The sequence below is a fragment of the Oncorhynchus nerka genome, linkage group LG21 (assembly GCF_034236695.1).
Source record: "Oncorhynchus nerka isolate Pitt River linkage group LG21, Oner_Uvic_2.0, whole genome shotgun sequence".
NCBI classification, from domain to species: Eukaryota; Metazoa; Chordata; class Actinopteri; order Salmoniformes; family Salmonidae; genus Oncorhynchus; species Oncorhynchus nerka.
This window is the reverse complement of record NC_088416.1, coordinates 9,857,306-9,873,098: the sequence shown is the minus strand read 5'-3', so window position 1 is coordinate 9,873,098 and position 15,793 is coordinate 9,857,306. Positions and strand designations below refer to the sequence as shown.

At 44.4% G+C, this 15,793-nt stretch overlaps 1 protein-coding gene across 3 annotated transcripts in view; it reads left to right on the top strand.

The window, feature by feature from the left end:
* Positions 1-15,793, top strand: part of LOC115103828 (testis-expressed protein 2-like) — a 69,213-nt gene that overhangs the window by 24,808 nt on the left and 28,612 nt on the right. For all 3 annotated transcript variants that reach the window (XM_029624798.2, XM_029624797.2, XM_029624799.2), the window contains exons 3-4: positions 4,917-6,471; positions 15,224-15,424. In XM_029624798.2, coding sequence (XP_029480658.2) covers positions 4,942-6,471; positions 15,224-15,424 — 1,731 coding nt within the window. In that variant the 5' untranslated portion in view covers positions 4,917-4,941. The remainder of the gene's footprint in view (positions 1-4,916; positions 6,472-15,223; positions 15,425-15,793) is intronic.

Below are 15,793 nucleotides of genomic sequence, written 5' to 3'. Positions count from 1 at the left end.
AAATTGTTAGATATTACTGCACTGTCGGAACTAGAAGCACACATCTTCTAAACACGTATATGTGACAAATAAAATGTGATTTGATTTGACATTCCTCCATTCTTTTCCTTCATTAAACCAACTTCTCCTGCAGAGGCACAAAGAGCAGCTTTTAGCAGCCAAGACCAATCCATAACAATCTGGCAGTCTGCTGAAATCATGCATTATTTATTGAGGGAAGGAAACTGATCTCGGATCAGTGGCTCTCTGTCTGTAGCTGTGAGCGGGGGAACAGCAGGGTAGAAATTATACTGACCTAAGAGCAGCACTTTGACCACACCTTGTATGTTTAGCATACAGGTATGTGCATGTTTGCCTGTGTCTGAGGATAATGCACGATAACGTAGGGTGGCACAATATGGGAAAATAATCAAATTGCCATGTTTTTGTTAACCTAATATTGAGATTTGTGATTTTAGTTGCGATTTAGATCGAAACACTTTGGTGAACTGTTGGAATCATAGAAATTAAATTAGTATTCCGATTCTATGGTTGGTGTTTGGCATGACAACTAATGAAATATATATATATATATATTGCAGCCTCTTGCGACATGTCAATATTGTAAATTAATTGTGCAGCCATAGTGCACGGTATGCACGCAATGGTAGAGGTGGCAGGTAGCCTAGTGGTTAGAGCTTTGGACCAGTAACCGAAAGGTTGCTAGATTGAATCCCCAAGTTAAAAATCTGTTCTGCCCCTGAACAATGCAGTTAACCCACTGTTCCTAGGCCGTCATTGTAAATAAGAATGTGTTCTTAATGTTCTTAACTGACTGGCCTAGTTAAATGAAAAAAATGATCCATTTAAAAAACTGTTAAGGCTATGAGTAGAGGGTAGGCTGATCTTAGATCTGTGTTTACATGTAACTTCTAGAGCTGTTCCGTTGGTCACTTCCAAAGATATCACCTGACAACTAGGGCAAATAACAAGCGCAAGTGTCTAAACAGTACCTTGTTAACCTGGCTTCCAAAACTATCTCCATCCCTTTAGTTTGTGCCATAGACGAAATCCCAGTCTAGGCTTATTCATTGGATGAGCACTCTCTCCGTGACTTCTCTTGTGACTGTAAGTGGGATACCATGGTCATGTGATGCACGCAGTCGTAGCGTCTTAGCCTAGTGGAAACATCACCATTCGCCTTGTTACTTCACTCGGAGACCATTGCCCAGGGTCTATTGCTATAATAATGGTTAAATGACCACTGAACCACAAAGGTATACATTTAAACGATAAAGCCTAGGACGCTTGAGATAAGGACGGACTATGTTCGTTAAAGGATAGCATAAACAGCAGTTATGTTTGTATGCCAAGGGTATGGTTGTCATTCCAGTATGACTGTCCTACCTATAGGAAAATGGTAGCCTGTGGTTTGGTCCATTCTACACAGTTGACTACCCAGTATGGCTTCCCCATCCATTGTTTTATCACTTTCTTGCCATTATTTCCAAAACAACGTCTCTTGTTTATGGTCAATGACACAAGCAGTCATAAGACAAGCCTGTGTTGTGCGTTGCCATGTGTGGGCTGGATGATGACCTCACCGTTTGCTCTCTATCGACATCCAGACCAAGGGTCATATGATGAACCAACCAACCAGTCCCAAATGTCACTCTGTCCCACACTGTTCAATCCATTCCCAGTATTACAGCTTTGAAATTAGGCCTAGATGGTGCAGTCTCGTTATGTGGATATTTTGGTCCCTTATAGCTTGTTGTGAAAGTGTTTGTTCCCGTTCTGTGGCAGTCACAGAGAGTACACTCCATCCCACTTTGTTTCTATTTCCGTCAACAAGCTTCAAAGAAGTTCCACTTTGGCCTTTATAAAGGATTTATTTATCTTCAAATAATTAGTCAGGCATTTTATGTATTGCTCTGAGGGGTGTGTGTGAGCATGTGAGAGAAAGACCCAGAAAAGGAGGGATAGTGTGTCACCCACACATTTGAATACTTTCATATGATGTGTGTGTGTGTGTCTCTCACCTGGTGGTGTCACAGTGGGGTTATAATCACTAGGTGTGGGTGGGGTTATCGGCCTGCTGGGAAGGCTGACGCTGAACAAGCACAGAGACACAGCATGACATTCTGTCAGCCTCGACCCACTCAACCCTTTCTCTCCCCCTCACTCCGTCTGGGAATGAAAAACGGTGATTCATATTCAGATAACCATGTAGTCATCTATTCATCCACATAGCCATGCATTCATGTCAACTTGGTAACTTCCAGGAAAGCCTGCATTGATTTTGACGACTCTACCATTCCCTGTCTTCGTTTATTAGGCTACCTTCTAACCTTCCTTGCTTCTTGTATTCTGGTGATATCGTAGACTCTTACGATTGGTTCAGTACCATTTTATAGGGATCGCCTTTGATTTTGCTCCCATTTGATCATTGCTATCGTAGCCATGATTTCAGCATTAGCCACTCAGAGACTTGGACATAGTATCAGCCTCCAGGGTGTTATTTTAGGTTCTCTTTCACCAGCCTTGCAAGCCAGCTGGTCCCTCAGTGTGGTGGCAATGCTTGTCACAATGGCTCAGACACGAGGTATGTGGCAGGGTCTACAGTCAATCACGGATTACAAAAAGAAAACCAGCCCCGTCACGGACCAGGATGTCTTGCTCCCAGACAGACTAAATAACTTTTTTGCTCGCTTTGATGACAATACAGTGCTACTGACACGGCCCGCTACCAAAACCTGCAGACTCTCCTTCACTGCAGCCGACGTGAGTAAAACATTTAAACGTGTTAACCCTCGCAGGGCTGCTGGCCCAGACGGCATCCCCAGCCACGTCCTCAGAGCATGCGCAGACCAGCTGGCTGGTGTGTTTACAGACATATTCAATCAATCCTTATCCCAGTCTGCTGTTCCCACATGCTTCAAGAGGGCCACCATTGTTCCTGTTCCCAAGAAAGCAAAGGTAACTGAGCTAAACGACTACCGCCCCGTAGCACTCACTTCCGTCATCATGAAGTGCTTTGAGAGACTAGTCAAGGACCATATCACCGCCACCCTACCTGACACCCTAGACCCACTCCAATTTGCTTACCGCCCCAATAGGTCCACAGACAACGCAATCTCAACCACACTGCACAGTGCCCTAACCCATCTGAACAAGAGGAATACCTATGTTTAGAATGCTGTTCAACGACTACAGCTCAGCATTTAACACCAAAGTACCCTCCAAACTCGTCATCAAGCTCTAGACCCTGGGTCTCGACCCCGCCTTGTGCAACTGGGTACTGGACTTCCTGACGGGCCGCCCCCCAGGTGGTGAGGGTAGGTAACAACATCTCCACCCCGCTGATCCTCAACACTGGGGCCCCACAAGGGTGCGTTCTGAGCCCTCTCCTGTACTCCCTGTTCACCCACAACTGCGTGGCCATGCACGCCTCAATCATCAAGTTTGCGGACGACACTGCAGTGGTAGGCTTGATTACCAACAACGACGAGGAGGTGAGGGCCCTCGGAGTGTGGTGTCAGGAAAATAACCTCACACTCAACATCAACAAAACAATGGAGATGATTGTGGGCTTCAGGAAACAGCTTTGTGAAGAAGACGCAGCAGCGCCTCTTCAACCTCAGGAGGCTGAAGAAATTTGTCTTGTCACCAAAAGCACTCACAAACTTCTACAGATGCACAATCGAGAGCATCCTGTCGGGCTGTATCACCGCCTGGTACGGCAACTGCTCTGCCCACAACCGTAAGGCTCTCCAGAAGGTAGTGAGGTCTGCACAACGCATCACCGGGGGCAAACTACCTGCCCTCCAGGGCACCTACACCACCCGATGTCACAGGAAGGCCATAAAGATCATCAAGGACAACAACCATCCGAGCCACTGCCTGTTCACCCCGCTATCATCCAGAAGGCGAGGTCAGTACAGGTGCAACAAAGCAGGGACCGACAGACTGAAAAACAGCTTCTATCTCAAGGACATCAGACTGTTAAACAGCCACCAACATTGAGTGGCTGCTGCCAACATACTGACTCAACTCCAGCCACTTTAATAATGGAAATTGATGTAATTTTTTTTTTTATCACTAGCCACTTTAAACAATGCCACTTAATATAATGTTTACATACCCTACATTACTCATCTCATATGTATATACTGTACTCGATACCATCTACTGCATCTTGCCTATGCCGTTCTGTACCATCACTCATTCATATATCTTTATGTACATATTCTTTATCCCTTTACACTTGTGTGTGTATAAGGTAATAGTTGTGGAATTGTTAGATTACTCGTTGGTTATTACTGCATTGTCGGAACTAGAAGCACAAGCATTTTGCTACACTCGCATTAACATCTGCTAACCATGTGTATGTGATAAATAAAATTTGATTTGATTTGAGCTGTGTTGGACTCGATCCCCTATCAAAGGACAGAGCTCAGCCAGGGAAGTCTTTAAGGACTTAATTCATTTCCCCCTCATTGTTTTGGCCCTGCTTTCAATCAGGATATTATAGGGGCCTTCTCATTGGAATCGGCTACTGTAACTCGACTTGATTAATTTTTTGTTAATTGCTTAGTGATACGCCTTCTAGTCCTGCTATTGGAGTAGGTTCCTCCTCCAAACCTCGATTTAACAGTCTAATGCTCATTGTTGAACCCATTCTTTGTTCTGGCTGAGTTGAGGGTGTTCGATAATGACACACTATGGGGACATCGTGGACTAAATCGCCTACATGTCTGACATTGCCCTCCTGTTTGTGTAGGTTCATGAGTTTGTATTTGCGTAGGGCTGTGTGTGGTCGATAATATCTACCCATTTAACGCCATATACTCTGTTTTGTAGTTGGGAGTTTGTTTGATGATGATACAGTATGGGGACGTGTGTAACCTTTGCCCTCTCCCTGTCTATCTCCCTAGACTGTGACCCAGCAGGAGCGCTGCGATGGCCAGCTGCCACAGTAGCCATGCAGACACCGCCGAAGCTCCTCCTCCCTCAGCCTCACGGCCGCCAGCCATGCCCAAGCTCCACGTCCAGGGCTCGCTGTCCCGGAAGTCCATCACCATCCACTTCTCGCCCCTGGGCGAGGAGGAGGAGGAGGAGAAGGAGGAGGAGCTCTATGGGGCAGTTGTGTCCTCTCCTCTTCCCCCTGCTGGACCCATAAAGGACCCCCCAGGCATTGTGACGGCCCTGGAGGCCAGCGAGGATCTGATCCTTGATGGAGCCGGGTTGGACTCTGAGGCTCAGGCTGCAGTTCTGCCTATGTTGTCCTCAACTGGTCTTCAAAGCTCCATCACCTCCACGTTACCCTCTGAACTGAAAAGCTCCTCTCCTTCCCCTGCCACCACCTCCAAATCCACTTCCTCCAAGTCTAGCGACAAACCTTTCTTCAGCCTGGTCAAGTCTCTATCCTCTGACATCATTGAGCCTTCTGAAAATGTCTCCATCTCCCCCGCTGCCCCCACTTCCGTGCGCCACTGCCACCCGATGAAAACCCTGGTCAAGTCACTCTCCTCTGACACCTCCCAGGAATCCCCCCCTTCCTCCTCCTCCTCGCCCTACCGCCTCTCGGACTCCCGCCTCAACCTGCACCTCTTCAAGCAGTTCACGCAGTCCCGTGCCCCAGGAGCTGTCGTTGCTGGGGCTGACTCAAAGACCGCCCCCTCCTCGACGCTCACCTCCCCAGACAGCCGCAACTTCTTTAAGGCGTCCGTGGAGGCGAGCATCGAGGACACTAAGCGCCGTTTCTCCGAGGCCATCTACGAGCCTCTCCAGCTGTTCAATAAGATCATGGAGGACAAGACTGGAGGCATTGGCAGCAGTGCCTTTCGGTCCAAAGCGCTCTCGTCCAGTGCTTCGGAGCTCACCTGCCTGGCCTCCCTCAACAACGGCCAACCGGAGAGCAGCAACAACAACTACAGCATCAAGGAGGAAACCGGTGATGAGTGGGAGTCCGAGGGAACCGGAAACGGAGCCAGCTCTCCAAATCCCACCTCTGACACCAGAAGTCCTAAAATGTCTTCCACCTCTCTCAGCCTGGACAATTGCTCCATGTCAGCCCTGGCCAAGCTGGAGGACGAGGACTTCTGTATCCTGTCTAGTGAGGACTTTGAGGATATCGAGGGGGATTATGGAGACACAACCGACGATACATGTAACCAAGTCAGACTGCCGCCTAGTGGCAGTCCGGAACTATGCAGTGACGACAAGTCAGAGGGAGAAGATCTGCCACCCAGCATTCCACACTACACCCTGATCATCATCACAGCGCTGGTCTACGGGTACTTCGTGTTGCCCCTGCCCACCTACGTTGGGGGTATGCTGCTGGGAGTGGGACTAGGGTTCATGCTAGCTATCGCTGTGGTGTGGTTGGCCGGACCCAAGCCTTCTGGCAATCGCACCAGACATCCCAGACACCAGGGGAAGCTGAGGAACATGACCCAGCTGGGCATCAAAGAGCCAAGCATCTTCAAGGTGAGCAACTCCATGATCTTCTAACCTATTGGTTCTCTAACCTCTCTTCAGGGACCCCCAGATGTTTCACAATTTAGTTGTACCCTAGAACTACCACTCCTGATTCACTAAACAAGGGCCTAATGATTAGTTGAGAAGTGGAATCAGTAGTGCTAGCTCTGGAATAGAGCAAATTCATTGGACATGCTGGGGATCACTGAGGAGAGGTTTGAAATCACTGTAAAACCAATTAACTGAAGATGTGCGGAAATCTATGGTCACACAAATAAGCAGTGGTGCTGAACACACACCCAAAAATGAAAGATTCATAAGACCATGTTATTATTACTTAGCTAATGGCCAGAATTCTGTTCGTTAACAATGAGACCTGCTGTGGTAAGGTATCACGTTGAACTTTCCCAATACTTGTGTTATCAGAGCAAAGCTGCTTTAGACGGCCATTAGAGATCTAGGTTGACCTGTAATTCGCTAGCCTTGATCCCGTTGGTGTTCATTGTACATATTTTTTAAGAAGAAGCCGGGGTGACCATCTTTTAGCCTGGTCTTAATTGCACCTAATTATTATTTTAGCTCCTGCTGTGCAATACTCTTTTCACAAAAGCACCTTAAAAAATGTCCAATGTTCTCAGATTCTTCAGAAGTCCCAGCTGGTGACTTCTTCAAAACCTGTGAACTTTGGGAATTGTGCAAGCCTTGTAGAGAATGAATTGTAAGGGCACCACGAAGTAGGTCTAGATCAGGTCTCTTTTATTACTGACTGATCACCTTCATGTAACTGCCAAACTAATGGAAACGCCACCAAAGTGTCTTAATAGGGTGTTGGGCCAGCATGAGCCGCCAGAACAGCTTCAATGCACCTTGGCATTGATTCTACACGAGTCTGCAACTCTATTGGAGGGATGCAACAGAAATTCCATAATTTTGTGTTTTATTGGTGGTGGTGGAAAATGCCATCTCGGGCGGCGCTCCAGAATCTTTCATAAGTGTTCAATTGGGTTGAGATCTGCTGACTGAGACGCACGCAGACGCACACACACACCCTATGCGCCACTAAACCCCCTCGTTTCAAAGTCACTGAGATCTCTTATAGATATTGTAGCCAAAATAATGGGCAAAAGGGGATTTTTATATGTGACACTAAGCATGACGGGATGTTCATTTCTTAATTACCTCACCTGTGTTGGCAGCATCTGCTTTAAATATACTTTATCCCTCATTTACTCAAGTTTCCTTTATTTTGGCAGTTACCTGTACAACGTTTCAGCACCCATCATGATCCGTGACTGGCTTAAAGGCATACTCTAGGATTTTAGCAATGAGGTCTTGTATCTACTTTCCTAGAGTCAGATGAACTAGTGGATACCATTTATATGTCTCCGTGTCCAGTATGAAGAAAGTTAGCATTGGTTCGCAAAACTACCTCTAACTAGTGTTAGCGCAATGACTTGAAGTCTGAGTATCTGCTAGCATCCCGTCACAGCCTCTTATATTATCTTCTAGTCTCCTGACTAGTCTCGCCTCTAGACAAATATAGACGACTGTTGTGACAGCCCACATAAAGTGCCATTCAGAGAAGAAATACGCCTATTTGAGCAGTAAATGAGATCGTCCACGCTTCAACTCTTTCACCGCTTTGATGTCAGAGGGAACAAAAGAGTGAGGCTCCGAGGCAAATATACCTCATCCTCCATTGTTAGCGCTAATAGACAATAAATTACCTGAGGGAAGCCAGCTGTGCATTTAGCAGCATTAGCACTCAAATGGATCAGACAGACCATAGCCACTGTGGCTGTATATCATACTCAAAGCCTGTTAGCCTACTTTCTCTTCACTGCTAATGCCCTCCATGGCTTGCCAGGCAGTAGTAGACCCTGTGGAAGAGTGGTCACCCCGTGGCCCTCCTTCCAAATAATGTCACCTCTGGACTGCCAACGAAAGCCAGTCGGTCAGTCACAGTATAATGGAGAGGGTTCACGGTCTTGTTTGACCCCCACATATTGGAAAGCTGATGATAACATCACCAGCAGGCAGCACAGCACACAAACACATTAACTGTCAGGCTTTACTGTCCTGGGCTTGGCCTTGTCAGTCAAAAGGACAGTGAATGGTGGCGTTATGGACACAAAGGGGATAGGCTTTGTTCAGGGCTATAATATGACAATTTGGTGACAAGTGTCTTCTGTCTCTCTCCCCTCATTCTCTTATTCCCTCGCATGCCCTCTCTCTCTCTCTCTGTCTCCTTCTCTCTCTTTTTTCTGTCTTTATTTCTGTCATTATCTCTCTCTCTCCCATCTCCCTCTTCATATCTAGCTGTGGGAGCAATAGAACCAGCACATCTAGGCCTATATCAAGTTTCCTGCAGGAGACTTGTGTGTCTGTGGTGGCAAAGCTCTAGGGGCCGTCTTGATCTCTGCGAAGAGGAAGGGACGAGATGAGACTGGGGTTGCATCCTAAATGGCACCCTATTCTCTAACATAGTGCACTACTTCAGACTCAGCCGACGAGGAGGCAGCACGTTACTAGATGACTGCTGTCGCGATTCTACTATCATCTTCAATCTACTGCTGTTGGATGAGGATTTTTATTAGTGGTTCAAGGCTAAACCAGTGGTGCAATATTTCTCTACACGTTGGAATTAAAGAACGTGGACAATACACTGGTGGTAAAAGTGATGATAGCCACTAGGAGCAACCAGTTTCAATCATCACTATACCTAACCCACAGTGCAGACCATCAGGGTTGAGGTCAAGTCGTGGATTGTTGTGTGTTTGAATCTGTGACGGCATCATCGTTCTTTGAAGGTTAAGCATTTGAGACGTTACTGGTCCCGTCTGTGGCATAGGGCACGTCTAGGGATTTAGACCGACTTGATTTCCACCCCTTTAGATTTGATTAGGCCTAGTAGTTTAATGAAGCTGTCGGTAGCAGTGACAATCGAAGACGCACACACAGGATGCAGTCTAAGCCTGCATGAGTAATTTAGGAGAAAAATACAGCTAGATAAATCAGCAGTTAATTTTCTACCATAAAGTTTTATAATTGACCTCAACACCAAATATGTTTGGAAGCTATTTTTCAAAAACAAATGATGACTTTTTGACCCACCCACTACATCATTTTGGTCTAACTACACACATGGGGCGCCCTAGTTCACAAATAGACTGGTTTTTCGTTTTAATACACATTGCCTGTTTATAAATTGAAATGAGAATGCAAACAAACCCAGGAAAGGAGCTGAAAGGCTATCTGGTAAGACGGAGACAATGAAATTATTGACTCCGGTCTATTGGCAAGACATGCATCATACTTGCGCAACAGCCTACTATAAGCATTACCAAATCCTTCTGATCCATCTGTTCTTGACCATTTTTATCAACACAGGAGTTGTGATCTCAATTTTGACAAACTGATTGTGATTTAGTTTCTATTAAATGTATTTTTATTTTTTAAATAATAATAATAAAAATAATTTTAAAAATGTATTTGTAATAATGACAATTACAACAATACTGAATGAACACTTACTTTAACTTAATATAATACATCAATAAAATCAATTTGGCCTCAAGTAGATAATGAAACATGTTCAATTTGGTTTAAATAATGCAAAAACAAAGTGTTGGAGAAGAACGTAAAAGTGCAATATGTGCTATGTACAAAAGCTAACGTTTAAGTTCCTTGCTCAGAACATGATAACATATGAAAGCTGGTGGTTCCTTTTAACATGAGTCTTCAATATTCCCAGGTAAGAAGTTTTAGGTTGTAGTTATTATAGGACTATTTCCCTCTATACCATTTGTATTTCATTGACCTTTGACTATTGGATGTTCTTATAGGCACTTTAGTATTGCCAATGTAGCAGTATAGCTTCCGTCCCTCTCCTCGCTCCTCCCTGGGCTCGAACCAGCAACACAATAACAACAGCCACCACATCGAAGCAGCGTTACCCATGCAGAGCAAGGGAAACAACCACCCCAAGGCTCAGAGCGAGTGAAGTTTAAAACGCTATTAGCGCGCACTAACTAGCCAGCCGTTTCACTTAGGTCACACCAGCCTCATCTCGGGAGTTGATAGGTTTGAAATCATAAACAGCGCAATGCTTGACGCACAACGAAGAGCTGCTGGCAAACGCACAAAAGTGCTTTTTGAATTCATGTTTACACGCCTGCTTCTGCCTACCACCGCTCACGTCAGATACTTAGATACTTGTATGCTTGTATGCTCAGTCAGATTATATGCAACACAGGACACGCTAGATAATATCTAGTAATATCATCAACCATGTGTAGTTAACTAGTGATTATGATTGATAGTTTTTTTTTTTTAAGAAAATTAATGCTAGCTAGCAACTTACCTTGGCTTACTGCATTTGCGTAACAGGCAGTCTCTTTGTGGAGTGCAACGAGAGAGAGGCATGTCGTTATTGCGTTGGACTAGTTAACTGTAAGGTTGCAAGATTGGATCCCCCGAGCTGACAAGGTGAAAATCTGTCTTTCTGCCCCTGAACGAGGCAGTTAACCCACCGTTCCTAGGCCGTCATTGAAAATAAGAACGTGTTCTTAACTGACTTGCCTAGTTAAATAAAGATTTAAATAAAGGTGTAAATAAATTAAAAAATCGGCGCCCAAAAATACAGATTTCCGATTGTTATGAAAACTTGAAATCGGCCATTCCGATTAATGGGTCGACCTCTAGTTTCTATACATAGACGGAATCAGATGTTCATGCATTTAACATTAATTTGCTTTGCCAGGTGCCTAAAATCATTGTAGTGTCTTTTCGGAAGGGTTCAGCAGTACAGAATGTTCATACAGTGCATTCGGAACGTATTCAGACCCCTTGACTTTTTACTCATTTTGCTACCTTACAGCCTAATTCTAAAATTGATAAAATTATCAATTTTTCTCATCAGTCTACACACAATACCCCATAATGACAAAGCAAAAAGTTTTTGGTGCATTTTTGTAAATGTATTAAAAATTTATAAAAACAGACTTGAAATTGAGCTCAGGTGCATCCTGTTTCCATTGATCATCCTTGAGATGTTTCTACAACTTGATGGGAGACCACCTGTGGTACATTTAAATTGATTGGACTTGATTTGGAAAGGCACACACCTGTCTATATAAGGTCCCATAGTTGACAGTGCATGTCAGAGCAAAAACCAAACTATGAGGCTGAAGGAATTGTCCTTAGAGCTCCACAACAGGATTATGTCAAGGTACAGATCTTGGGAAGTGCACAAAAAAAAAAATCTGAAGCATTGAAGGTCCCCAAGAACACACTGGCCTCAATCATTCTTAATGGGAAGAAGTTTGGAACCACCGAGACTCTTTCTAGAGCTGGCCGCCCAGGGAAACTGAGCAATTGGGGGAAAGGGGCCTTGGTCAGGGACGTGACCAAGAACCTGATGGTCACTGACAGAGCTCCAGAGTTCCTCTGTGGAGATGGGAGAACCTTCCAGAAGGACAACCATCTCTGCAGCACTCCACCAGTCAGGCCTTTATGGTAGAGGGGCCAGACGGAAGCCACTCCTCAGTAAAAGGCACATGAAAGCCCGTTTGGCATTTGCCAAAAGGCACCCAAAGGACTCTGACCATGAGAAACAAGATTCTCTGGTCTGATGAAACCAAGATTGAACACTTTGGCCTCGAATGCCAGGCGTCATGTCTGCAGGAAACCTGGCACCATCCCGATAGTGAAGCATGGCGGGGCCAACAACATGCTGTGGGGATGTTTTTCAGTGGCAAGGACTGGGAGACTAGTCAGGATCAAGAGAAAGATGAACGGAGAAAAGTACCTTGAGAGAGCCTTGATGAAAACCTGCTCTAGAGCGCTCAGAACCTCAGACTGAGGAAAAGGTTCACCTTCCAGCAGGACAATAACCCAAAGCACACAGCTAAGACAACAGAGGAGTGGCTTCGGGACAAGTCTCTGAATGTCCTTGAGTGGACTAGCCAGAGCCTGGACTTGAACCCGGTCGAATATCTCTGGAGAGACCCGAAAATAGCTGTGCAGCGACACTCCCCTTCCAACCTGATAGAGCTTGAGACAATCTGCAGAGAGAAAGGGAGAAACTCGCCAAATGTGTGCCAAGTTTGTAGCGGCATACCCAAGAAGACTCAAGGCTTTAATCGCTGCCAGAGGTGCTTCAACAAAGTATGAGTAAAGGGTCTGAATACTTACAGTACCAGTCAAAAGTTTGGACACACCTACTCAAGCAAGGGTTTTCTTTATTTTTACTATTTTCTACATTGTAGAATAATAGTGAAGACATCAAACAATGAAGTAACACAGATGGCATCATGTCATAACCAACAAAGTGTTAAACAAATCAAAAATATTTTAGATTCTTCAAAGTAGCCAACCTTTGCCTTGATGACAGCTTTGCACACTCTTGGCATACTCTCAACTAGCTTCACGAGGAAAGCTTTTCCAACTGTTTTAGGAGTTCCCACATCTGCTGAGCACTTGTTGACTGCTTTTCCTTCACTCTGCGGTCCAACTCATCCCAAACGATCTCAATTGGGTTGAGGTTGGGTGATTATGGTGGAAAGTCACCTGACGCAGCAGTCAATCTCCTTCTTGGTCAAACAGCCCTTATACAGCCAGGAGGTGTGTTTTGGGTCATTGTCCTGTTGAAAAACAAATGACAGTCCCACTAAGAGTGAAAACCAGATGGGATGGTGTATCGCTGCAGAATGCTGTGGTAGCAATGCTGGTTAAGTGAACCTTTTTTAAAAATCTAAATAAACCACAGACAGTGTCACCAGCAAAGCACCATCATACCTCCTCTATGCTTCATGGTGGGAACCACACATGCAGAGATCATCTGTTCACCTACTCTGCGTCTCACAAAGACACGGCGATTGGAACCAAAAATCTCAAATTTGGACACATCGGACCAAAGGACAGATTTCCACTGGTCTAATGTCCATTGCTCAGGTTTCTTGGCCAAAGCAAGTCATTTTATTATTTATGTCCTTTAGTAGTGGTTTCTTTGCAGCAATTCTATCATGAAGGCCTGATTCATGCAGTCTCCTCTGAACAGTTCATGTGTCTGTTACTTGAACTCAGTGAAGAATTCATTTGGGCTGCAATTTGAGGTACATTTAATTGCCGATTTCTGAGGCTGGTAACTCTAACGAACTTGTCCTCTGCAGCGCAAATAACTGCAGAGATAACGCTGGGTCTTCCTTTCCTGTGGCGGTCATCATGAGAGCCACTTTCATAATAGCGCTTGATGGTTTTTACGGCTGCACTTGAAGAAACTTGAAAAGTTCTTGAAATGTTCCGGATTGACTGACCATGTCTTAACTTGTTATGGCTCCAATCCTGATATCGGGATAAGTGTCATCAACAACTGCTGAATAGCATAGCTATAGGAAAACACAATTTAGCCTTTTGTTAATCCACCTGTCACGACAATGCATACAAAAATTCCAAATAGTTTCCATTATGTCCACAGAAACATGTCAAACGTTTTTTATCGTCAATCCTCAGGTTGTTTTTAAAACATATAATCGATAATATATCAACCGCAAATGTCTTTCACAATAAGAGAGGGGAAAACCATGGCTGTCCAAATTCTGTTGCGCAAGCAAAACTCATGTGACCACTTAACGCGATGTACGTTCTGGCTCATTTTTCAAAATAAAAGCATGAAACTATGTCTGAATACTGACACTTTGAGGAAGCGATAGGAAAAGGAATCGGGTTCATATCCCTTTAAATGGAGCAAAGGGATGCTATGGAACATGGAGTTTTCAAAATAGAAGCCACTTCCTGCTTTGATTTTCCTCAGGGTTTCGTCTGCAATATCAGTTCTGTTATACTCACAGACAATATTTTGACGGTTTTGGAAACTTTAGTGTTTTCTATCCAATACTAATAATAATATGCATATATTAGCAACTGAGACTGAGGAGCTGGCCGTTTACAATGGGCACCTTTTCATCCAAGCTACTCATACTGCCCCTGCAGCCATAAAAAGTTAAAGTTATGATGGACTGTCTATTCTCTTTGCTTATTTGACCTGTTCTTTTACCAAGTAGGTTCTGTATACCACCCCTGCCTTGTCACAACACAACTGCTTGACTCAAATGCATTAAGAAGGATAGAAATTCCACAAATGAACTTTTAACAAGGCACACCTATTCATTGAAATGCATTCCAGGTGACTACGTCATAAAGCTGTTTGAGAGGATGCCAGGTGTGTGCAATGCTGTCATCAAGGCAAAGGGTGGCTACTTTGAAGAATCTCAAATATTACATTTTGATTTAACACTTTTTGGTTCCTACATGATTCCATATGTGTGTTCATGTCTTCACTATTATACTAAAATGTAGAACATAGTAAAAATAAAGAAAAACCCTGGAATGAGTAGGTGTGTCAACTTTTTGTCTGGTACTGTATCTTAATGTGATATTTCAGTTTTTATACTTTTAGTAACATTTCTAAAAACCTATTTTTGCTTTGTCATTATGGGGTATCGTGTGTAGAAAAATGAGGCTAAAAACAATTTAATCAATTTTAGAAATTTACGGCTGTAACCTAACGAAATGTTTTCAAAAAGTCAAGTGGTCTTAATACTTAACGAATGCACTGTATAGTCTACTGTACAAATAATTGTATTGCGCCATACAAAGTAGATGTGTTAATTGATTGATTGGTTTAATGTGTCATTGGTTGATTGTTCCACTGGTTTGTCGGGTTGATTGACCTGACTGATTTCTCTATCTCCCCCTGCAGGGCTGGATGAACGAGATAGTGAACTACGACCCGGAGACATATCACGCCACTCTGACCCACTCTGTGTATGTGAGACTGGAGGGCTCCATCCTGCGCCTGTCCACACCCAACCGCAACATCGCCCGGCGGGCCACCCATAACGAACCCAAGCCCGACGTCACCTATATCAGCCAGAAGATCTACGACCTCACTGACAGCAAGGTGGGTGCATTTAAAAACAATATCAAAAAGAGAATAAGGCAAAGGAGGTCAGAAGGGAACATTGTTTCCATATGTGAATATGTGTCTTTACCTGTTGCAAACCATGTGAAGGGATTTTTTTTATTTAACTATGATATTCAGTTAAGAACAAATTCTTATTTACAATGATGGCCTACTGGGGACATTGGGTTAACTGTCTTATTCGCAGGCAGAACGACAGATTTTTACCTTGTCAGCTTGGGGATTTGATCCAGCAACCTTTCAGTTACTGGCCCACCGCTCTAACCGCCCCAGGGGACAGCGTGAGTAATGGGGAACCAATCACTTGTCTCAACAATGTCTGTGTGTCAGTCACCCCCTCCTTGGGGC